The sequence below is a fragment of the Malaclemys terrapin genome, chromosome 2, assembly GCF_027887155.1.
Source record: "Malaclemys terrapin pileata isolate rMalTer1 chromosome 2, rMalTer1.hap1, whole genome shotgun sequence".
Lineage (NCBI taxonomy): Eukaryota > Metazoa > Chordata > Testudines > Emydidae > Malaclemys > Malaclemys terrapin.
This window is the reverse complement of record NC_071506.1, coordinates 135,942,772-135,967,727: the sequence shown is the minus strand read 5'-3', so window position 1 is coordinate 135,967,727 and position 24,956 is coordinate 135,942,772. Positions and strand designations below refer to the sequence as shown.

Here is a 24,956-nt window from a genome sequence, read left to right as displayed (position 1 = left end):
CCTGTCACCCCCAGGTCATTGGTTTGAATCCAGCCTGCTGTGAACCCAGCCAAGGCTGGCTAGTGGCTCTTCGATGCTCTGTGTAACAATTAGTCAGTGGTCCCAGTCCAGATCCTAGGAAACAGATGCACACACCACAAAACCACTGTCATGACTGGCACCACTAAGCCACCTCATTGACCAGCTTAGCAGAGGTGCCAAGATTTTGAGATGCGCTATGGACACTGAATTGTCTTCCCACTTGTACCCACTCCGCACCAGGAATAAAGCACATGGGCAGGACAGCATGGGAGAAGCTTGCATTGTTTCTGGCCATGCCATACCTAGTATCTGGATAAATAGACAGGATCATTCTCCAAGTTGATCAGTCTGGCACCTTTAGTTAACACTAAATATTGGAGGCAAAAAAATGCATGCACACAATATTGCACTGTGAATGCGGCTGAAGCATTAGGAAATTGGGAGGCAGATTTTCAAGAGTGCTCAGCTCCCATTGAAGCATCAACATCAGAGATATTCAGAATTGCTCAGGATGTTGCATACATATTGGGGGCTGAGCTCTTTTGCAAATCCGTCACTACTTGTGGGTGATGAATACAGCCGGATGAAAATTTTCCATCTAAGCTTTTGCTGCCCCCCCCCCCAGTGCAAAATTATTTTTTGCTAAATGAAACTTTTCACTGAACATTTTTTCATTTCAAATTTTCCATTTTTTAAAATGAAAAATATTTTGTATATTCATTTATTTTACCAAAAACATTTGTTTTTCAACGTAAAACTGAAAGTTTTTCATAGGAAATTTTGAAGGAAAAAATAGATTTTTTTTCTGAATCTCTCAGGAAAAGCAACTGGCATTTTTTTGACCAGATGTAGGGCTGAACACTTGAAACTGGGCCCTTATAAAAGCTGACCCTTTAAAAATAGATATTTTGAGAGTCAAGCCCCATTTCTTCTTTTTAGCCTGCTCTCTTTCTGATCTGGCCTTGTACTCAAGGAATTGAGCTGCTGCAGAGATCGGTGGTGCAAATTTCACCCCCTTGCTTTTCATAGGCTTTGATAGACTTGAGCATTGGTGAATATTGTGTGTGAAGGTAGAAGATTATAATGCAAATAACAGAGCTAACCTATTGTGTGTAGTTGGTCACATTTCATATTAAAGGTCTGATACTTTAGTTATAGTTGATACTGGGTTAATAAGTGATTAATATATATGACAAGCGTAAGTTGTATATGTTATATGGGGTAATAATCATGTCAGATGCAGGTGTTCTAGATAGTTGCAAACTCATTACAACCAATCTGTTGGACTCTGAAGCAATTGAATAACCGTGTATTGAATAACAATAATACTTGGCTTTTATACAGCATTTTCGCCAGCAGATCTCAAAGTGCTGCATAATCTTTAATGTATTTAGCCCATCTGGAGGAGGGAAGTGCCATTTTACAGATGCAGAATCAAGGCACAGAGAGGTTAAGTGACTTGCCCAAGGTCACACAGGAAGTGTGTGGAAGGGTGGAGGAATAGAAGCTGGGTCTCCAAAATCCTAGGCTAGTGGCCTAATGACTGGACCACCATTCCTATTAATCCGTTGTTAACCTTTTATAAACAATTTACAAATGTGCCCTTCATAAAAAGGGAAACCATTTAGTTAGCCTGAGCTTAGGTGAAACTGTACAAGAATAGAGAAATAAAATGTTCTTGGAGCTGCAGTGAGAGTACCAGTAAAATACTTCCTCAGCAGGAAAAAGGAGTGACTGTTACACTCAGCCAATCAAACACAAGTAAGGAGTATTAAATTGTCATGATCAAAACCTCATTGGCTTCTCAAGGAATGAAGACAGGACCCTGTCACCTTACTGCCTCTGGATGAAATTGTCTCCTGTACAGAGGTCCAGAGCAAGGCTTTTTTATACCACGTAAGCCCAGTTTTGAGAGCTTAAGTGCCCCAGTGGCCTTGTACTGGCCCCTTGCACAGGGGTGGATTCTCACCCACGCTTACAAATTAACCCTTTCATGGGTGTCACACCGTGGTGATGTATTTACCAAGCCTCTGGCCAATGAGTTTCTGCTGTGGTAATTCTTATGCCACCACCCCCATTACCTAAAATAAAATAAAAATGGTTCCTATCCTCAGAGAAATCAGCCAGAAAAGGAGTGTGAAACTGCTCCCTCTGTGGCTTGTAAAATGGGCTGAGTTACAACATTATAAACATGTTTAGTAAATCTTGTCTTGATTTAAAAATTGACATGGCTGGCATTCCCAAATGCAAGCACTCACATTTTCTACTTGGGAACATAAATGACCATACATTAATGCACTAACCTAATATTGCCGGCTTAGACATTTCCTTCTTTAATAACATTAGGAATAAAGACAAGTGACTTTTTAGCCTGTTGAATTATTCCAAGGATGAAACGAATTGTAGGGCTTTAAATTTATTAACAATTGCCAGGTTTGAATTATTTTTATAGAGCTTGAGGCCCAATTAACTAACTCAAGGATGATCTTCAATATAAATGATAACCTCCAACACAATTACTGTGCCAGGGAGGAATGGAAAGTGGGCAAATGGCATATTATGTCTCAGCATCATTTTGAACTTAAAGGGTGAGATTTAATTTAAAAGAGGGAGGGTGTTTCATTAGCAGAAATTATTTTTTCTTAATACTTTTTCAAATTGAATGCGGGTCGTCCTGCGCACCCCCCCCCCTTTTAAAAAAATAGACTGTGATAAATAACAGGTGGCTTCCACAATAGTTTGTAACCAAATTGAGTTTTAACATATTTTGGTGATTATGGGGGCCAGGTCCTCAACTGCTGTAAATTGGAAAGCTCCTCTGAAGCTCAATCTTTTAAGTTTGCTTAGAAGTCTGGACCTCAGAAGATGAGGTTTCAATTCCCTGCTCTGCCACAGACTTCCTGTGTGACCTTGGTCAAGTCACTAAGGGCTTGTCTACATAAACATTTAGTTGCGTTGTGAATCTAGTCCTCTGCATGATAGCTGTCTATGTGGCCCTTGCTGATGTGCATTAATAGCTCCTTAGAGATCTTTGAAACTGGATTAAATCAAAGCACATTAACAACTTGTTAATGTGAATCAGCAGGGTCCACATAGACCGGTGGAGTGTGGCAGGGTAGTGCAGGGCAGGCACACACCTCAGCTCAAGTGAGCTAACTCTTTGTGCTTCAGTCCCCTGTGTGAACAATGTCTCTTTCCTGCCTAAAAGGGGTCACTGCATACATCCAAGATTGTGAGGGTCTCATGTCATGGGGGTAAATAAATGACTAAGATTATCTATTTGTTAGATGAAGCCTCAGGATTTAGCCAAAGAAATATATACCCTCGTACATAACACATGCCCAAATGACCCTGTGGGGGAATTCATTCATTTAAATCCGGGCTGTTTTAATTTTTTTGCAGCTACAGTGAAACAGCTGCCTGACAGAGATGGTCTAACAAAGATACTTCAGAATTTGATACTTTGGAATAGTTTTAGGAGACTGGTGCTAATTTAACAAGAGTGGTTTCTTGTGCAGGTTTCAGCGTAATTCCTTGGGCTTCTGAATATCTGAGCTGCTTGTTTCCTGGCATAGTTTGGGTTTACCTGATTGGCTGAAGTTTTTAGAGAGGCATCAGAAGCATCTGTACTTATGTGGGTTGCAGTTTTCCAAACCCATCCATCTCACATTTCTGCTGACTTCATTAAGTCAATCTCAAGCCAGCGACACTCTCCTGGTTGACACTTCTGAGTGGATGACATTCCTCAGATATTTTACAGGGGAAAGGAGTGGGAAGGAGTAGGGAATAGAGCCCAGATCACCTCATAAACAAGATGAGTATCAGTCTAAAAATAAGTCTGATGCCTAAATATCAGGTGATGGGCACATTCTAAATCCTGGCCAAGTTTTCTTTTTTTTTCTTAAAATCAGATCCTGAAGCTAGGCTCCTCCGTCCACATTTAAGCACAGATCAAAAAGAGCCATTTTAAAATCAGGCAAGTCCCTACTTAAAATTTTGGCTGCAGTATCGAAATGGAGGAAAGAAGCAGAGATGGTTATTTCAAGGGACATCCATTCTTTTAGTCCCTTATGTATTCTTAATAGTATTGTAATGCTTTAAGAAGAAATATATATAATGGGGAACAATGGTTCAGTTTCACACTGACTTCAATTCTAGTCAGGTCTTTATATCATGCCTTGCACTGTGATGTCCGATACCCACAAAGGCAAGATTGCAACAGGAGCTCAGTCGAGCTGGTTGGCAAATGTTAGCAAATGTGGTTTTTTTGTTTGTTTGTGTTTCTTTTCCTGTAAAAATTGTTAAACAAAACCAGATTTTTCATTTTTGTCAAATATTTTCTGTGAAAATTTTGGGGTTTTGTTGAAAAAGTGAAACCCCAAATTGAAATTTGGGCTAATAAAACGTTTTCCTTTGAAAAGTAGAAATAAATCAGGGTTTGTTTGTTTTTATGTGTGTCTAGAGTGTTTTACAAACATCTGAATATTTTTGTCCAAAGCTATTTGTTTTGGTGAAAATTTTTTGTTCTAACAAAAATCTATTTGTCAATAAAAACCTTGTGTTTGGGGGAAAAAATGACCATCTCTGGTGCTGATTCATAGTTAACTAAAGGCTGATGGGTGCCTTTAGACCTTCCTTTCTAAATGATGAATGTGCATTTTTGCTATACCACAACAGCAGATATAAAGTCTCCAGCCCAAAGGGCATGATAAGCTGATTCAGACTATTTGAACTAGGTTCACATGATTGTCTCTTAGATTTACTCGGCTGAGTTCTAGTGGCACAAACTAAATGTATGAAGGTTATACATGTGATGCAGTGTCTAAAGAACTTGGGTTTTCATGTGTTAGGAAGAGAAATAGTGAGAACTTGAGGTGCTTATAATGAGATTCCAGAGAGTTCTGGCAAATGCAACTGAAAAAGAGGCTTTGTATCTTGGGTATATTTTGAGGATATTCTTTCAAGCAATACAGTATTTTTAGAAGCTGTGGGTGTATTCCAAGAAGGCAGCATTGACTCATAAGCAAATTGATATTGTTGGGGGGGGTTGAGTTGGTTAATTTTCCCTCTCCCGATTTACTAAAGAAAAAGTGCCTCTTCATCCCCCATTATATAGTTTTCAATCAGAAAGATAGAGGAGACATTGAGGGTCATATTTTAAACAGGACCCAGTACAACTGGTCAATATTTTTTTTAATTAAATGTTTTGTTTATCTAAAAATACTGATTCATCTAAACCAAAACAGGTTCAGATTTGATTAATCTCCTGACACAAAAAAAAAAGGGGGGGGGAGGTTCAAAATTGTGAAAACATTTAATTTTGACTTTTTAAAATGAATAATTCATTTTTTTCTGATTTGAAGTAACTTTTTGATTCAAAATTTTAAGCTAGTTAGACTGGGTTGCGGGGAGGTTGAAATCAAAAGAATTTGACCCAAACTGAAAAATCTTTTTTTTTGGTTTGTGGATATTTTTGAGATTTCGACTTTTCTTCCTAATTGGGGATGGAGGGTAAATGGACTTTTGAAAATATTCAGGAGTTGGGAAAACCATTTCCCACCTTACTCTTCCCAGCCGTGTCCACCATAAGGACTGGAATCTCAGAAGAGTTCAGTTTCCATTGAGGCATCTAAGTAACGGCCAGATTGTGAAAGATGCTCAGAACCCAGATCGTCGGAAAATGTTGCCACTCACTTTGATGTCTAAATGGTTGATTAGCCCTTTTGAAAATACAGCCCCAAATGGGGGGCATCTGAATGTTTGAAAACATGGCCCTGAGGTTCAGTTAAGCTTTCTCTCGCGTGCGCTCTCTCACTTTCATATTGCCCCAGCTCACAGTATCCTGTTGCATTTTGTGTACAGTCAGACCTTCAGAAGCATGACCATATATTTTTGTTTGTACCTAGGCAGTATTTTTCACTGCCCTTGAGGTGGAGAGGAATATACAGAAATATTAATAAAAGAAAAAGACCTTGTCTAGCTTCTGGGGCACAGATGCCATCAAACAAACTCGTATCAATATCCAGAGGAGGAGAGAGAAGAGGTCTGAAAAACCTTTTTATAAAAGAGAAAAATCATAGTTCCAAAATGAGTCTCTAGTTTGGTGTTCGCAGATGGTAGATCCTAAACTACAGAGAAATCCAAGAACTGCTCATAGCAGCTTTTTTTACACTGGAAAAATGTGGCATACCAGAAAATGTGCCGGCTAAAATTTTTTAACTAACACAATTTTAAAATACAATTATGCCCTTAGTGTGGACAAGGAGAATAATGTTAGTTGGTCATGGTTAACCCAAGGAACAGCTGGGGCTTACCGCGACCAGCCAATACGTTTTCAACGTGACCACCTGTTGCTGTCTACACTAGGTGCTAATATTTTTAACATTGTTTTATTTGTAATGTGTCAGTTAATATATTTTTAATATGACTTGTTTTCCCATTGAAGATCTGACCAATAAGGATGGCACCCAACAAAAGGCCAACAGGGAGTCAGAGCAATTGTATCACCCAGTGGTTCATAATGTCTGAATCTGCTGACCTTTATGGCATGTTTCTAAGACGAGCTATAGTCACATGCTTTTAAAGCCTGAGCTAAAGTCCGCTGAAGTCAGTGAGAGTATTTCCACTGGTATCACTGACTTATGGATCAGACCATTTGTGCTCAGGGGTTGATGTGAGGATAGAAAAATAAGTGTGTGGTGAAATTTGGTTAAGGGGTGAGGATAAGCTGCTAGAGTTGTGTCATGATGGACTATGTTTTTGTAAAAAGCAACAGAGAGTCCTGTGGCACCTTAAAGACTAACAGATGTATTGGAGCATAAGCTTTCGTGGGTGAATACCCACTTCGTCAGATGCATGTAATATGTATGTTTTTGTAGCTACACTTGGGCTTCTTAAATTTTGGGTTAAAAGCAACTAGAGCTGAGGTTAGGCATTTATAATTAATCAAATGAATTTATAAATAAAAAACAGCTGCCTGAATAGGTAAGCAAAGTTTAAATTAAAAGCTGCAAATAAAAATTGAAATAATAATACAAATGAATATTGGTGAATGTGACATAACAGTAAAAGTTTTGGTTTGAAATAGGCTCAGAAGCAACTAGAAACAATGCCCTTCCCTAGTGGTTTGACCAAGGGTGGAGCATTCAGACACTAAAGGCTTAAGTGTTTCATTCCTCTCCTAACCCAAACTTCAATTTTAAGACAGCTTCCTTCATGCCACACCCGTCTGGTACTAGTATGATGACCGCCATCTCATCCAGCACATGTGGGACTGAGCTAGGGACCTCCAGAGGTACAAGTGTAACACCAACAGACCCGCTTGTCGGTGGGCACGAGTGAACCTAGGACCTCTCTGGAGCTAAATGCGTGAACCTCTACTGCATGAGCTAAATGCCAACTGCCTGTTAGCTAAGGCTGTAGAGCAGACTCATTAATCTCTCTCTAAGTGGTCTCGGTGCCACTAGATGGGACACAACACCACACCCAGGAGGTGTGTGGGTTACACAGGCATAAGCTGCTACATGAGCTAAAGAGCCAAGACTCAGTAGCTGGGGGCTGTATCAGATTCAAATCCTCTTAATGGGCATATTTTGTGGGCAGCTGTAACATATCCTCAACGGTGGGTTACACTAACTCCAGACAATAAAGCAGTCACGTGAAACATATGTTTGTGTGTGACTCTGGTCCTGTGCCCCTTGAAGACAATGGCATAGCTCCTATTGACTTGAATCGAGCAGGATTAGGTGGTTAGGTCATACCTGTGTCTGTAGTCATTTCTGAGTTATTCAGATTATACCACATCATGAAAATATCTACTCATGGGCTTGAGCCACAAAGTTCTAATCTAAAACAAACTTTTCCAAAGTCTGAAGCGTGGTAATATTTGGTATTTGAGGGCATTCTATTATAGAAATAGGGTGTATGGTGCACATGATGGTCGTAAATAACTGCTCATTAAGAAATGTAGTGAATGGATGGGGTAATGGTGGCTCGTGATGGAGACAAGTGAATTCCACCCATACACTTGGAAAATAGATGAAATAGTATTTGTTTGAATATGTGGGCTGAAAGAATAAACACTAGCTTCCCAAGTCCTCTTAGCCAGAGCTCTGACTCTCAAGCTGTTAAACACTGAAGGAAATGAATCATTGGAACAACTTACCTAAGGATGTGGTGGATTCTCCATCATTTGCCATCTTTAAATCAAGACTGGATGTATTTCTAAAAGACACCCAATCACTCAAACGGAAGTTATGGACTCAATGCAGAGATTTCTGGGTGAGGTGCTTTGGCATGTGTAATGCATGAGCTCAGAGAAAAGGATCGTCATGGCCCTATGAATCTATTAAATGAATCAGTCAAGGATCTGGCCAAGGCCTTCACAATTAGTCTATATGTGTTCTGTTTATGCATATGAAATTACTTATGTGAATGTAAAGACTGGTATATAGCCAGGTAATCTGGATATTTATTTGAGCTGATTGAAATTTTTTGAATTTTGAGTTTTTGATGAGATATGAAAATGAACAGGGAAGAACTCCACAAAGTTTCTTGTGATTTTTTTCCCCCTCCACTTGTCAACCAATACATGATTGGGATTTTCAAAAGCATGGAAGAGAGTGAGCTTTCCAACTCCTATGTCTCTGGAAGTTGGATGCCCAACTGTGCTTAAGTCCTTTTGAAAAAACTCACCTGATGGAGGGATTTGAAATGTTTTGAATTTCCAAAAATCAGAACAAAAAATCCAAACCATTTTGATGCAGACAGTTTTCCAACCAACTGTTTCTCCCTTGTCCACTTATTTTTAAAATCTGAATTCTACGCATTTTGCCAAATATAAACAGTGTTGCCAGCACTCAAGATTTAATTTGGCGTCTGAAAATATTTGGGGTGAAATCCTGGCCTCACTGAAGTCAATGAGAATTTTTCCATTAAATGATCATAATTTCGCCCTTTGTATTTTCAGCCTCAGCTGGTGGTGTCTATGTGGCAATCTGAGCTTTATTATTTTATTTTTTTTAAGAATAAATTCCTAGCTTTGTGGTTGTGGAAAAAAGCTTGAAGAGTTGACTCAAGTGCACCTCAAAGGCTCAGAACCGGAAGGCAAATACAAAGAACTCAATGTATTATTTTTCTTTTCAGTCTGCTGATTCTGAAACCAGTCTCATGATTTTATTTATTTATTTATTTTGTGTGGCCTGACTTGTGAATTTTGAACACTGGGTGTTGGCAACCCTGTGTAAATGTTCTGTCTTTTGTAAAGGAGGCCACAAAGAGATAGAAGGCCCAGATATTTCTCATGTCTCTTGCTATCTCAGTGGGAGTCCCCTCCCTCTTTGAGAATTTCAAGTCCCCTATTATTTTCATCAGGCTCAATAAAAGCCCAGCAAAGAAGGACAGAATGGTGAAGGGATTTAAGCTGACTGAGTAAAAGAAAAATACAGTTGAGGGATATGGAGGTATGAGGAGATGACATGATCAGAAAGATGAGCAGAGATCATGTGTTTATCAGCTGAGTTCTGAATGGACGGGACAGGGATGGTAAGAGTGTCAGAGAAGAAGAGCTCACAATAGTCAGATCAGAAGGATCTGACTAAGGCTATGTCTACTCTACAGCTCGGATCAACGCTCTGAGATCAATCCACAGGGGGTTGATTTAGTGGGTCTAGTGAAGACCCACCAAATTGACAGCAGATCACTCTCCAGTTGACCCCTGTATTCTATCCCCAACGAGAAGAGTAAGGTAAGTCAACGGGAAAGTTTCTCCCGTTGATCCTCCGCGGTGTAGACACCATGGTAACTTGACCTAAGTTATGTCAACTGTAGCTACATTATTCATGTAGCTGGAGTTGTGTAGCGTAAGTCGACTTACCGCGGCAGTGTAGACATAGCCTAAGTACTGGTCTGCACTAAAAACTAAGGTTGACCCAGCTATGTTGCTCAGGGATGTGAAAAATGCACTGCATGCGGGCGTGTCTACACTGAAGCACTGTGGTGCTGCTGTAGTGGTTTAAGCGTAGACATAGCCAAAGAGTGTGAGTTGACACTTTTGGGGCAGTGTGATTGGAGGTGTACCTAGAGCAAGTCAGGAATTTTTGGCAGAAACTGTTTTTGTTTTTGTTTTTTTGGGCTGACTCAAAAAGGTGTTGGTGCAAGGGGGAAAGGCTTTAAAATTGTCCAATCGTGCGGTTTCAACATTTTCTAAAGGAGAAGTTCTCTTTCTGGTCCAAAATGACTTTTTGTTTTGAAATATAACTTAATTTATGCAAAAAAGAAATTAAAAACAAACCAAAAAAAAGGTCAACATCTAAATGAAATGTTTCAATCAATCCAAATGGAACTGTTTTTCAGTTTGTTGGTTTGCAAACATTTTTGAGATTTTTGTTTCAATTTATGATAGCAAATTTATTCCAAAATCTCAAAAAATTTTGTGAGACAGGAAAACCATTTTCCTGTCTAGCCCTAGTTTTATCCTTGAAGTCACTGCCAAGTTCCAAGTTGCTGAAAGTTGCAGCATAGTGATAGGTGTGCTGGTGGCCACAGATTTGTGATGAAATTTCTCTCTCCTCATAGGGATGTTGTAAGGGTTATTAGTGTCTTACAGCACTTTGAAGATGTAATGTGCCATGAAAGTGCAAGATATTGTTTATTCTCTATTGTTTATTATCATTTCTTTATGAAATGAGATACAAACCATTAAGTTTAAAGGCTCAAGGCCAAACCTCCGTGTGCCCTGACAGAATGACAAAAACCCCTAATCACAGCTATTATATTGATCAAAAGCTTAACTAAACAAATACAGAGTCATCAGTCTGGATGATAAAGAGTAGATCTCAGTGTAAACAGGCTCATTGGTTATTAGTATTGATAATTTCTGCAGATTTCTGATAGCTGCAGGCAAGAAACCTCCCATTTGGATTGGGATCAACTGAGTACCTAAAACTTTATTTAAACTCTCTACTTCTTGGGTAGAGAATGGGAATAAATAGAATGGGAATAAAAACTGGCATTTTCATCTTTCTTATACAACTTGCTTCCTTTGGGCTAGCTTTTAGGTCTGGTCAAAAATTGGGGTTTTGACTCAATTAAAATTTTTATGGGAAGTGTCCGCTTTCCTTGAAATTTTTGGATTTAATTTTTTTCTTGGGGGGGGGGGGGGGAGGGAAGTGGGGAGGTGTCAAAAAACTGAAAAAAAAATAGTCTAGGCCAAAAACATTTTGTTTGTCAGTTGAAAACTGTTTTGGTTTTGGCTGAATTCCCAACGTTTTCAAGTTGGGTTTTTTTCCAAAGGAAATCTAAAATGGGAAAAAATTATTTTCATTTTTGTGGAAGTTTTCAGCGGAAAACAAAAAAACATTTTCCAACCACCTCTACTGCGGTATAGAATGTGGGACATCTTCTGGCAGTTGGGCTTCTGGTCTCATATAAAAGTGAGAAATAGAGACATCAAGGAAAAAGAAAACTATAGGGAAAGTTTTGTAGGTTTTTTTTAGATTTCTCCCTCTATTCCCCTCCTCTCCCCCCCCCTCCAAAAAAATTAGATTGAGTTTTTGGCAAACTGTTAGGTTTTCTTGGAGAATTGTCTCTACCAAACCCCAGTGCCTGAGACTTTGGCCTTGTCTATATTAGACATTTTTATCATGCTTAAAAATGACCTTTAACAATCAAGTTAGCTAACACGATGCTGACCATGACCTTGTTGTGTGTGTAGCCATGAACAAATAGTCTTTAGCATCATGTCACCTGTTCTGGCTAAACCATGAATCCAGTAGGGTGGGTCCCAGCATCAGATTAGTTTACTTGATTGTTAAAAATCAAACATGGTAACATTTGCTAATGCAGATTCATCTAAGGTCAGAGCCTGAAAGGAGATTTGTAAATTGCCTCATATCTTTATTCCAGGCCAGAACTAAAACCTGGATCAAAACTCCCCTGAACTTTGAGAAGTTGGACTTGGATCAGAAACTTATTTGAGCCCATCTCAAGTTCTTACTGGAGCTGTTTCCCCATCCCTAGTTACTGCAGGCCAAATCTTGATATCTTTAATCAGGCCTAGATCCTGCACTTGACTCTGTCTGAAGTGGGGAGAGGGGGTAGTAGGAGGGGGCAGCCCCTTGACTTCATCTGGAGTTGATTGCAGGATCGGAGCCTCAGTTTTTACTCGGGCAAAATTGCCATTGGAGCCAGTAGTCAAACTGGAATAAAGAGCTCAGGGTTTGAACGATACCTGAATTTTACCATTATTAATAGTAGTGGAATTGCTAATAGCAGCATCCAGAGTCTCCAGGGAAGATCAGGGCTCCATTGTGCTAGGTGCTGTACAGACACATAGGCCAGTATTTTGAGAAGACTTCAGCTTCTACAACTGAGGACAGATTTCTTTCAAAGAGCTTGCTTCCCATTCAGGCTCATATATAAGTGGCCAGATTTTTCAGAAAGGTCTGCAGGTTGGGTGCTGAGCACTTGTGAAAATCTGGGTTTTACATAGGTTTCTAAATGGGAGCTGAGCTCCTTTGAAACTCTGGCCCATAGCACGAGATTGTCAGTTACAGGGTGACGCTGGTCCTTGGGAGGGAAGACGCCAGCACACCTGCGACTGTTCAGTTGACTTCCAATTAGGCTTAAGTGAAGGCACTTGGGAGGCCTGAGAAGCGGGAGAGCCTGATGACAGAGTGGGTCAGTCCAGGAGACTGGCAGATGAGAGATGCAGGAGATTGAAGGAGGTCTCTGGGGAAAGCTGCAGAGAGCAGGAAGAAAGAGGAATTATCAGGAAGCCGGTGGATGGCTAGGGTGCTGACCTGCCTCAGCCTGAGAGCCAGTGCCAGGAAGTTGGAAAGATCTGGGGGCTAGTAGGCCAGAGGAGGGCCATCCTGCTGACCTTCCTGAGCCAAAGAACCCAAAACAAGAGGGATGGTGCTGGAGGGTGGATCCCAGGAGCAAGGATCGGACTCCCAGGCAGGGAGTAACACTGTGAGAAGCGCCCTCACAGCAGTCCTGGGCCTGGGGGAGCGGGCTGCAGAAACCTGAGCCCAGAACAAGGGGTTGGTCCCGGAGGGGGTTCCCTGAGCAGTGGTAGGACTCACAGGCAGGGAGGTCTGGGGCAGTGGAACACTATGAGGTGTTTTGTCATGGGAGACCTGACTTGGGGCTGTTGGGGAAGAGTCATGAGAAAGAAGCAAACCTGGGAGCTCTCAGGAGATAGCCTGGAAAATGGAGCCCTAGAACAAGGGCAGAGACTGGGAACGGACTGGAGGTGGAGTCTCAGGAATACAGGGCCGCCTAGAGGATTGAGGGCGCCTGGGGCAAAGCAATTTTGGGGGCCCCTTCCATAAAAAAGTTGCAATATTATAGAATACTATATTCTCTTGGGGGCCCCTGCGGAGCCTGGGGCAAATTGCCCCACTTGCCGCCCCCCCCCCGGTCGGCCCTGCAGGAATATGAGCTGGAAATAAAGACCCAGGAGGGGGCATGGAAAACTGATGTGAACCTGTCATATTTTGGGAGGGATGGTTTTATCGGGAGGGTTCTGTGGACAATTGAACATGTACAACAATACATTATTTCCAGAGATGGGCTTTGTATCAGACACTGAGAAACATGGGCCAAAGAAAGGGGAAACGGAGGCAGTCACCCTCATGCTGTGGTGTAGGAGGGCACCTCAGGTGGGGACCACCCTATGACTCTGTCCTGCCCTTTACATGGAAGGTGTATGAATCCCTAAATAGACATGGTACACAAAGGGTGGGAGGGGAAACATAGTCACAGAAGTGATGTGCCCAAGGTCACACAGCAGGTCAGTGGCAGAGTTGACAGTAGGAACTAGTATCCTGAGTCCTGGTCCAGTGCCCTATCTGCTGCTTTTGAATCTGAAAAAGGTATGGGGATGGGGAATAAAGTATCAATAACTATACATCTCCATCCCTGCACTGGATATGGAACTTTATATGTTTATCACAAAAAGCAATTAACCTAGTTAAGGAAAGAAAAAAATTGTTTTCAATATATTTACATTGTAATGTGGCACTTTTAATTAAATTCCCTTATGTGGATGATTGATTTGTATATTTCACAGCCCCTGCCTGGCCCCTTTAAAATCACTTTCATTCTAAATCTGCAAGTATCCCCTCCCCTTCCTCCCCTCCACCTCTTCCCCTGCTGAATAAAGAAAATAAAACAATTTATAATTCGCACAAGAAAAATATTCAGGTTAGAAGGATTTTTTTTTAGAGCATGCAGCTTGCTAAATATGCAGGAAACAGGTGCTTTATTTAGTTTTTTACAGTCACTGAAAGAAAAGCACGGCATCAACATATAATAATCTAGGCAGGGAGATGGGGTAGGGGGCGGGAGGGGGGAGAAGCAATCTGTGTCTTTAATTTTCTTTTCTGAAAGGGGAAAGTCTGCATAGCAATGACAGGATCACTTGTTCATGCCTTTAATGTGCGATCTGTTTTCTCCAGTGGAGGGCACTCAGCGTATCGCAAACTAGAACATTAGCACCAACAAGCTCCAGAGCATCATCACTCTCTGGAAAGCCTTCTGAATTCGACAAGAGCTGCTTCTCAGCACAGCTACAAAACACTTCAAACCTGACCAGCTAAATGTATAAACCTATCCTGCCTAGCTTTTAAACTGGGCTCGTCTTATACAGCGCAGGAGGCCTGTCTGCTTCAAGAACTGGAGAGCTGGAAGATGGATTGCTGTGTCTGGGAATGGCAAAAGGCAGCAGAATAAGGGATGCTAGGTACCGGGGAAGATTTTCTTATTCCTCCCAGAGAAGTTGGCTTACCTTCATGGTGTGCTATCGCTTTTACATGCAGCTTGCCAGTTAATGCTGTCGGTTCTCTAAAGACTTACACAATGGCTCTGAGAGCTTAGGGTCCCCCCATCTTCTCTGTACCCCCATCCCTGGTCCTGTCTTCCCCACCCCGTCCCCTTCCCCATCCCTTCCTTCCCTCATCCCCAAAATTCTTGCTTGTCCTCTCTAGGGAACTTTGTGTGGGTTACTGGCATGCACGCCGGATGGTGGTGATGTGACTGGCAGCTGTGCTGTGACATGAAGGTTGCAATGCTTTAAAGAAAGGAGACCAATTTAAAAAAAAAAACACAAAAGCAAGAGTGAGACAGAGAGGAGAAAACAGCTGGAGGAAGAAAAAGGGGATACATTTGTGGATGACAAAAGGATGGGTAAGTGAACTTTTGTTGTATCCTTCTTAGCACAGTTGTAACTGTACAGTATATTTTTCAGTCTGATTATTAGCTGTTACAAGAGGGAGAACAATCTAAACAGCAGCAGTGCATTTCTTTGCCAGGTGACTCACTGTACTTGCTATTATATTTTTAGATCACGTTTCCCCCTTCTTTCCTCCTGCAGTGTTTTTATATGTAATTAATTAAATGCATGCACTGAGTTAAGGACTGCACAAAGTACATTCACAATCTATATAACCCACCCCCACACCTCTACATACATAGATAAGTACATATATAGATCCATGAGAGAGTCACATAGGATTTCTTCTGGGTTTATATTCATATGAAATAAGCCTGTAGATCTCATATGCAGGCTGTCAGGAAGGATGTTTAACACTTTGCAGCTTGTGAGGAGCGTGTGTTTTGGGGGGGGGGGGGGGGGAGGGGTAATGGATTTTGTTGTTTAGGTGGTTTTGAAAGGGCTCACTGGATATCTGAAAAGATATCCCTAACATAGCTGCTAGATTTCCAGCAGTCATTTGCCAGTCTTATTTTTTCAAGTGTGACAGGTTTATCTCCCCCACCCTCACTCCAGTCTATAATAGCTCAAACATATTTCTGTGCTGCTGTTGGCACATAACCAATAGTGAAAGATCAGGATTTAAATTAAAAACCTACCCATTAAAGTGAAAGGCAGAGACACATAGTGAGGAGCTTTTTGGATTAAGAATTCTTGCACTGATTGCCTCTTGGTTTAAAATTGGACCATAAAAGCAAATAACTGCAGCACAGTATTTGTGTGTGTGTGTGTGTGTGTGTGTGTGTGTGTGTGAGAGAGAGAGAGAGAGACGCGCACACAAATAATAAAGCCACTATTTATAGCGGAGATAAATTCCCCTGATGGAAGAAAGCAGCCTAATTGTGAGTAAGATTACAACTCTGGAGAGAGCTGGTGGTCCCAAAATTATTACAGCCTTTGAGAAAGTGTGCGCGCCTATGTGTGTGTGTTGGATTTTCTGAGACCTCTTCTCATGATTATTCAGACAATGTAGAAAATGTGACTGTGCTCACATAACAGCATTAATACCAAATAACCAATCTGACATCTGAAGTGCAAAAGATTAAAATCAGCAGCAGAGATTCAGATTCAAATTTCACTCTTTAAACTTCATAGTTTTTGCTGCTCTTAAGGCAACATTCCTATATAAGTGTATATATATTTACATACAGTGTATACAATATACACCTATATAGTGTTATCTATTTATATATACATGTTAGCTATGTGTGGATACATATGCACATATATATAATAAATCATGATCATTTTATTATGACATATGAATGTTAATGTAACTATCAGCATGATATCTTGGTCCGGTACAAATGTTATATGATATAGATACACATATATGTTTGTGTTATGTGTGCATGTATGGAAATGAGAAGTCATGAAATGCAGTCTCAAAAGTATTATTCAGAATGCTGTTCGGTAATGCTTACATCTAATGTTCCATTATGCAATAAAGAGACATTTTAAAGGCAAGGGACAAACTTTATTATATATTGGCCTGCTTGCTGTAGCTCTTATTTTATATTAATTGTTTGGGATTGGACTACGAAAGATTTACATGCAGTTGGGTTTATTAAAGAACATTTTACTTGTTGAACTACCAGAAGCTGTGTCTCATTTCCTTTTCCAATAGTACAGTGAATTCAGCACAGTGACTTGACAAATATGTGTATTGCTAAAGCCTCAGCTTCTAATGATAAGGTTATACCAGCTGCGAAGAGTGCTGATGTACAGGAGAACAAGTGACTAGCAAATGGGTTCCCAGTCATCCTAAGGGGTCATAAATCATACAAAAGTAATTGAATAACAAGAGTGGTGGGGGTGTGAGGGAAGGTAGGATAGGAACTCAAAAAACCAGACATTTATACAATGAACATGGCAAGAAAGGAGCCAAACAGGTTGTCTTCAAATCAACTATACCACTAATGCCTTAGCAGAAACCCCATTGACGTTAGTAATCTGCTGATGATTTATTTTAATAGCTTTACAATGGATATTTGTCTTCTTTTTAATATTGTAGGTTTCCATTTAATTAAGCAGCTGAGAGGCATGAGTGTGGTGTTAGTGCTACTGCCTACGGTCCTGTTTCTTATGCTCGCAGGGGCTCAGCGGGCTTGCCCCAAGAACTGCAGATGTGATGGCAAAATTGTGTACTGTGAATCACATGCATTCAGAGATATCCCTCAGAATATTTCCGGAGGGTCTCAAGGCTTATCGCTACGGTACAACAGCATCCAGAAGCTTAAATCAAATCAGTTTGCAGGCCTGAATCAGCTCGTATGGCTTTATCTTGACCATAATTACATCAGCTCCGTAGACGAGGATGCATTTCAGGGGATCCGTCGGCTGAAGGAATTAATTCTGAGCTCCAACAAAATTACCCATCTGCACAACAAAACATTTCACCCGGTCCCCAATCTCCGCAATCTGGACCTTTCTTACAACAAGTTGCAGGTGTTGCAATCTGAGCAATTTAAGGGCCTTCGCAAACTCTTGATCTTGCACTTGCGGTCGAACTCATTGAAAACAGTGCCAATCAGAGTTTTTCAAGATTGCCGAAATCTCGATTTTCTGGATTTGGGCTACAACCGTCTGCGGAGTTTATCCCGTAATGCTTTCGCTGGCCTCTTGAAGCTAACAGAGCTCCACTTGGAGCACAATCAGTTTTCAAAGATCAACTTTGCCCACTTTCCACGCCTCTTCAACCTCCGCTCTATTTATTTGCAATGGAATAGGATCCGGTCTATTAACCAAGGGCTAACATGGACTTGGAGTTCCTTGCACAACTTGGATTTATCGGGGAATGACATCACTGGGATAGAACCTGGAACCTTCAAATGCCTCCCCAACCTGCAAAAGCTGAACTTGGATTCCAACAAACTCACCAACATCTCTCAGGAGACTGTCAATGCGTGGATCTCGCTAATATCCATCACTCTGTCCGGAAATATGTGGGAATGTACTCGAAGCATTTGCCCTCTTGTTACTTGGCTTAAGAATTTCAAGGGAAATAAAGAAAGCACTATGATATGCGCGGGTCCTAAGCAAATCCAGGGCGAAAAGGTGAGCGATGCTGTGGAAACATATAATATCTGTGCCGAAATCCAGGTTGTGGTCACTGAAAGATCATACCAGCCACCTAAAACACCCCAGAGACCTCTCTTTATCCCCAAACCTACCATTTTCAAACTGGAAAACAATCAAATGACCTCTGTGATGCCCACTCCTTCTCCAGACTTACCAACACCTGGAACAGAACCAGAGTATGAGCATGTTTCCTTTCATAAAATCATTGCTGGGAGTGTCGCCCTCTTTCTTTCAGTGGCTATGATTTTGTTGGTTATCTACGTGTCTTGGAAGCGGTACCCAGCCAGCATGAAACAACTGCAGCAACACTCTCTCATGAAGAGGCGCAGGAAAAAGGCCAGAGAGTCCGAAAGGCAAATGAACTCCCCTTTACAGGAGTATTACGTGGACTACAAGCCGACAAACTCTGAGACCATGGATGTATCAGTTAATGGATCTGGGCCCTGCACATATACCATCTCTGGCTCCAGGGAATGTGAGGTATGAACCATGATCCTCCTAAAACCATTTCAGCTGCTGAGAAGGAGAGGTAAATGTTTGAAGCTCTTGAGGTGTTTCTAATCACTAGAAAGATTAATGAGCCTTTTTGCTTTTGGGTTTGCTCAGTGTGAAAGGTTATTTAATTAAATTACAACAATCAGGGAAGTGACAGTGGCTATTTTCAATAGTTTAAACTTGAAAGAAGTTCATTCAAGGATGAGATTAAGTTGGAATAAACAGCCATGTTAAAGGCATCTGAGGCCTGATTCTCCTCTTGCATGTACCCCTTTTACACTGGTGTAACTCTATTGGCTTTACGGGAGTCACTCCCCGGTTTGGAGGGGATTAAGGCCCTTGCTATTTAAGAGAATGCAGATAGACTAGTAGTATTAAAAAAAGTGTTTATATCTGAGTTTATGCCAGATCACATCACAAAAATGGACTCATAAAGATGATGCTGTTTAAACTTGTTACTAACATTTCCACATTTGGTCCCTGATGCAGCAAACCACATAAGCACAATGGCACCATTATAGTTAAGCACTGCTTTGCTGAATAGTGGTGGATTTAAGCACTTGCTTATGTGCTTTGCTGAACTGGGGTCATGAAGAAGACCCAAGTCAAAAGATACATTTGCAAGTGCCTGCTATTTTTGCCTTTCAGTGGATACACCTCAATTGTGGTCAAGAGAGTTCTACCCTCTTACGCCAGGTGTCACTTTGGTTCTGAGTGTTTGGTAGATACAGGCAGGAATAGCCATCATTGTCTGTGTCTCATGTCCTTAAACTTTGTCAGCTTAAAGTTGAGCTGTCATAGACATTTTCTGTAATTATTCGAACGTGGATAAATAAAAAGGGGGGTTGCTTTTGATCACCACTGCTCATTTATACTTGGTAAAAAGGATTTAGGCAATTAGTGTGTCCTATTAGCAACTAATACTTGGTAACTTAATGTTGTGTGCACTCTACTGGCATTAAAACAATGGTGGACCATTGTTGTTGTGGAGACCCGAACAGGAAACTTTAAGTGTGTGTGATTCACATCCCTCATATTCCCACTGATGTCAGTGGGTCAGGTTGAAATCAGAATGGAGTTTGGCCAGTCTCTTTGGCAACCAGACATCTTTAAAGATTAAGGCCAAGTATTTTTAAAAATTGATAGTGATTTTGGTGACCAACTGGAGACATTTTCCAAGGGCCTGATTTTTAGAGGCTAGTTATTCTGCACTTTCTGAAAATAGAGCCTCTTTATGGTATCTCAAGTTGGGCATCCTAAATCACCACTTGCTTTTGGAGCATGTTGGCCTAAAAAAGGCTGATGAGAAAAAGTGAAAGGCTGTGATTCATGGTTATTTTTCTTAGAGCAACATCCCTGTTGAAAATGAATGACCTGTTACATCCATTATTGCCATCAAAATTAATTGAGAAAGCAGGTGCAAATTCTGCTGTCAGCAACACCAGTGGAAAACAACTGAAGTCAGTGGAATTACTCTGGGTTTGTACTGGGGTCACTGGGAGTGCAATTTGACTCACAAGGTCTAATTCTGTTCTCACACAGGTTTTATAGCAGTGTAGTTCCATTAACTTCAGTGACGTTTATTTTTATTTACACCAGAGTAACTCAGAGGAGAATTAGGTCCCTCTAAGGCATGATTCAAAGCCTATTGAAATCAAAGGAATTACTATAATGGTGTTAGTGCATAGAAGATGCTATAAGTCTGAAGTCATTTTAGGTTTGAAAATAAATTATACTGGTGTGAAATCATGGCATACAAATTGTAAGGTGTGGGTCTTCTCTGGCAATTGACACAGGGCTTATATGGCATAATTTCTTCATGCTGAAGTTGATCTTAATGAAAAATTAAAGGCTGAGAGAATGTCAGGCCATGGTGAGGTCACCAAACAGAGGTCACCTGCTTGCAATACATTGTTTTAGTATCTGGTTGATACAATTGATTGCTTTACTGAGAAAAATAATTTAAGCAAGATTTTAAAACCATTTGCCTTTCCAGTGTTTGTTATAAAAGATGGCAAATGCAACATCACTTTTGACAACACATTTTCAAATCTTATCCTGCATTAGAAGGCTTTGATAACTGAATACCGGTGTGTTCATAATCAAACTATAGACATTCCGATGCATATAAGCAGTGATGACATTTAATACAAATGTATTTAATTGGAACATTTGCCCTCTCTTTAAATGCAGTCTCACATAGTGAGCTAGATTTTCAGCTGCTGTAAGTCAATGTAGCTCTACTGCCTACAGTGGAACTACATGCATTTTCATCAGCTGAGGATCTGGTGCTGTAATTCCTGAAAACCACTTTTGTGTTTTAGGTATTAGAGAATGTTCTGAGTCCTAAATGTGTGCACTGGAGAAGTGTAGATGTATTGGATCAGATTTAGGATCTGACCTATAGTTTGCCCTTTGGATGTAAGATTCATAAAGGTCCCACCCTATATTATGCTCTTCAGGCTGAATTCTGGTCTGTTACACCATTGCAAATCTAGAATAACCGGTTAGTTCTGATTTGAACCTATGTAAGTGGGAGCAGAATTTGGCTCTATATATTGCGGACCATTTAAATGGAAGTCAGGGCTTACAAGGCCAAGAGGGAAAATGTTAGCCAGCTTTAGACAGTGTTTCCTGCTTAGTTGGATGAGTGATGGCAGAGGAGACTCCAGGGTCAATTTGGTAGAGGAACTATCAACAGGCCAGACCCTAGCTGATGTAAATTGGTGTGGTTCCATTAACTTCAGTGAAGCTAGGCTGAAAATCTTGCCCTACATTCATGATGAGACTTGTTATTTCAGCCATCCAAAGGGTTGCCCGCAGTTAATCACATGAGTCATGATCTTCCAACGACATTAATAACCTTTGTTCATGTGAACAGTCCTATTCTCAATCTCTTGCTGTGATGCCAATAACATGCTAGATAATGGCTGGGCAACTGGTGTGTAGCAACCACTGCTTTTCCTGCTAATCGCTAATGTCTTGCTGTTTTCATGGGCTCTATCTCTCTGTTTCGTACATCTCTTCTTGTAGCTATTGTCTCTCATCTTATACTTGGATTGTAAGTTGTCTGGGGCAGGGGCTGCCTTTTTGTTACTGCTTATGTAGCATCTAGTGCCATGGAGCCCTAGTCTCTGACTTCAGGTGCTATTCAGGTGCTCTGACTTCAGGTGAATTTGCTTCGGTGGTTCTGCTCATGTGAGTAAAGCATGTGAATGTTTGCCAGATTCAGGCTACAGACCGTGTATTCTATGGGCCTGATAATCAGCTGGTGTTAATCAGTGAAGCTACATTGAAATCCATGGAGCTACTTCAGTTTACGGTTGCTGGAAATCTGGCCCTGTATTTGCACAACGACTTATTGACCATTAGTTGTTTTAGTACAGAAGACTCAGGGAGACATTAAAGCACCTGATCATTGAAGACACATGTAGGATCCATAAGCCCCTGCTGAAATACTATCCTCGGCTTGGATTTAACATTCTTCGTCTCCATAGCTACCAGGTTCCACTTGTAAAAGGGTAGATATGCACCATGCAGTACTCACAAATTGGAAATAAAAATCATAGTATCTTAAGCAATAAAAGGTTTCATAATTGAGGGGAAATGGGAATGGAATATATTATTAATAATTAAATACTCAGGCAGATATACTTCTGAAAGGACTCATATTTTGTAAGGGAGCAAGAGTCATAACTCAGGGCTATCATTTCCCACAGGTCTGACTGGCTCATTCCTTGGGCCCAAGCTCAGCTTTCACAAAGAAGAAAGATTTAGAGGGAAAAGAAGGTCAAGTTCTCATAATAAAGTGCTAGTATTTTTAAGGACACATTGAAGTTGCTCAACTTTTTTTTATTGATTTTACTATTTTTTTTTCTTTAAATCTTTGTCTGCCTCCAAAAACCCTTAGAAGCAAAAGCAACCATCTCTGCACTTGAAAAATGTGTGTGCTGCAGGAAGGAAATGCTGAATGAATCACCTCATTGCATTATAACCGAGGGAATGTGCTGGCATGTTCTAACAATGGTAGACAGTAGATGATTTCCAAGCCTGGGCTAGGGCTGTATAGGCTCTGCAGGGTCACCTATTGCTTTTGCTGTATGGAGCCCATAATTAGATGTACCCAGCCAAACTATAGATACAGACTCCATATTTGTCAGTGCCAGTTATGTAACTGGCACTGACAGACTCATTTAGGTACTCCTGGGTACTCATTTAGGCCCTAGTGTAGCAGAGCAATTAAGCAGATCAGGAGATGCATTGACTCCAGCAGGACTATTCATATGCTTAAAGCAGTGCATGTTCTTAAGTGCTCTACAGAATCAGGACTATATCCTGCAAATAGGGGAGTAAATTGCATGGCCGCATTTTCAGAATGGTCTTTTTTTTGTTGTTGTTGAAGTGAAACAAGGAGAATTACCTCTAGTTTTACAAATATAGAGCCAAATTCAAACCTGTTATAAACGGGTGCAACTCCACTGGGATCAATGGCACATAATTGGTTACACCTGGCCCAAAGTGTTCCATTTAGCTGTCTGGCAAGACTTATAATTTTGGCTCATACCACTCTGTTAGCAGGCTGCAGCTAACTTCCTTTGGCATGTGCAGTGCGCACCTGTGTGTGCACATACTTCATCTCTCTCATTTGTACGCTACTGTTCACACCTCTTGTCAAGGCTGGATCCCCACTTTGAACTTTAGGGTACAAATGTAGGGGCCTGCATGAAAACTTCTAAGCTTAACTACCAGCTTAGCTCTGGTTCGGCTGCCACCATTTCAATGGATTCCATTCCTGGGAAACCTTGAAAAACCTTCACCAAATCCCTGGTGAATACAAATCCAAACCCCTTGGATCTTAAAACAAGGAGAAATTAACCATTCCCCTCCTTCCTCCCACCAACTCCTGGTGAATCAAGATCCAAACCCCTTGGATCTTGAACAAGGAAAAATCAATCAGGTTCTTAAAAAGAAGGTTTTTAATTAAAGAAAAAGGTAAAAATCATCTCTGTAAAATCAGTATGGAAATTAACCTTACAGGGTAATCAAACTTAAAGAGCTCAGAGGACTCCCCTCTAGTCTCAGGTTCAAAGTACAGCAAACAAAGATAAACACTCTAGTAAAAGGTACATTTACAAGTTGAGAAAACAAAGGAAAACTAACACGCCTTGCCTGGCTATTTACTTACAAGTTTGAAATAGGAGAGACTTGTTTAGAAAGATGTGGAGAACCTGGATTGATGTCTGGTCCCTCTCAGTCCCGAGAACGAACACACTCCCAAACAAAGAACACAAACAACAGCCTTCCCCCCCCAAGATTTGAAAGTATCTTGTCCCCTTATTGGTCCTTTAGGTCAGATGCCAGCAGGTTACCTGAGCTTCTTAACCCTTTACAGGGAAAAGGATTTTGGAGTCTCTGGCCAGGAGAGGTTTTATAGTACTGTACACAGGACAGCTATTACCCTTCCCTTTATAGTTATGACACCTCTACAGTGAAAAGGCAATTTTATCAGCCACACTGTATTATGATGCACGTTACATGTCCCATCCAAGTATATTTTGAGATGGAACCCTGTTACAAGAAACAAAACCAAACAAAAAATCCACTTCTAGCAGAAGTTTCTTCACCTACTGCTCCTTAACCCAAGGCCTATGTGCCAGTTAATTTGCATTTTAGCCCTGGAAGTAGGCCATCTATTGGGACATAACGTAAGTGATGTATGCAGGCCTAGTGCAGGATTTCTATGCAGGAACGAGTTCATGGAGGGATAGGTTCATCATTTGCTGTTAGCAGGGATGGTGTCCCTAGTCTTTGTTTGCCAGAAGCTGCGAATGAGCTACAAGGGATGGATCACATGATGATTACCCATTCTGTTCATTCCTTCTGAAGCACCTGGCATTGGCCACTGTCAGAAGACAGGATAGTGGCCTAGATGGACCTTTGATCTGACCCAGTGTGGCCGTTCTTATGAATGAATTTAACCTTTTTTAGTTCTGGCTAGTAAAAACCTCTGTAAAGAGTAAAGAACGTTATTTTTAAAGATAAGTTTAAGTTCTTATGTAAAAATAACCTCATCAGGTCTGCCCCG

The 24,956-nt window shown here is 40.9% G+C and overlaps 1 protein-coding gene across 4 annotated transcripts in view; it reads left to right on the top strand.

Annotated features, from left to right (window-relative positions):
- Positions 1–14,568: 14,568 nt before the first annotated feature.
- The window catches only part of LRRTM4 (leucine rich repeat transmembrane neuronal 4), a 410,871-nt gene continuing 400,483 nt past the window's right edge, over positions 14,569–24,956 (top strand). For 3 of the 4 annotated variants that reach the window (XM_054016735.1, XM_054016734.1, XM_054016736.1), the window contains exons 1-2: positions 14,569–15,210; positions 17,310–18,856. In XM_054016735.1, coding sequence (XP_053872710.1) covers positions 15,207–15,210; positions 17,310–18,856 — 1,551 coding nt within the window. In that variant the 5' untranslated portion in view covers positions 14,569–15,206. Of the gene's footprint in view, positions 15,211–17,309; positions 18,906–24,956 lie in introns of all 4 variants that reach the window. The other variant, XM_054016737.1, reaches the window with a different exon arrangement.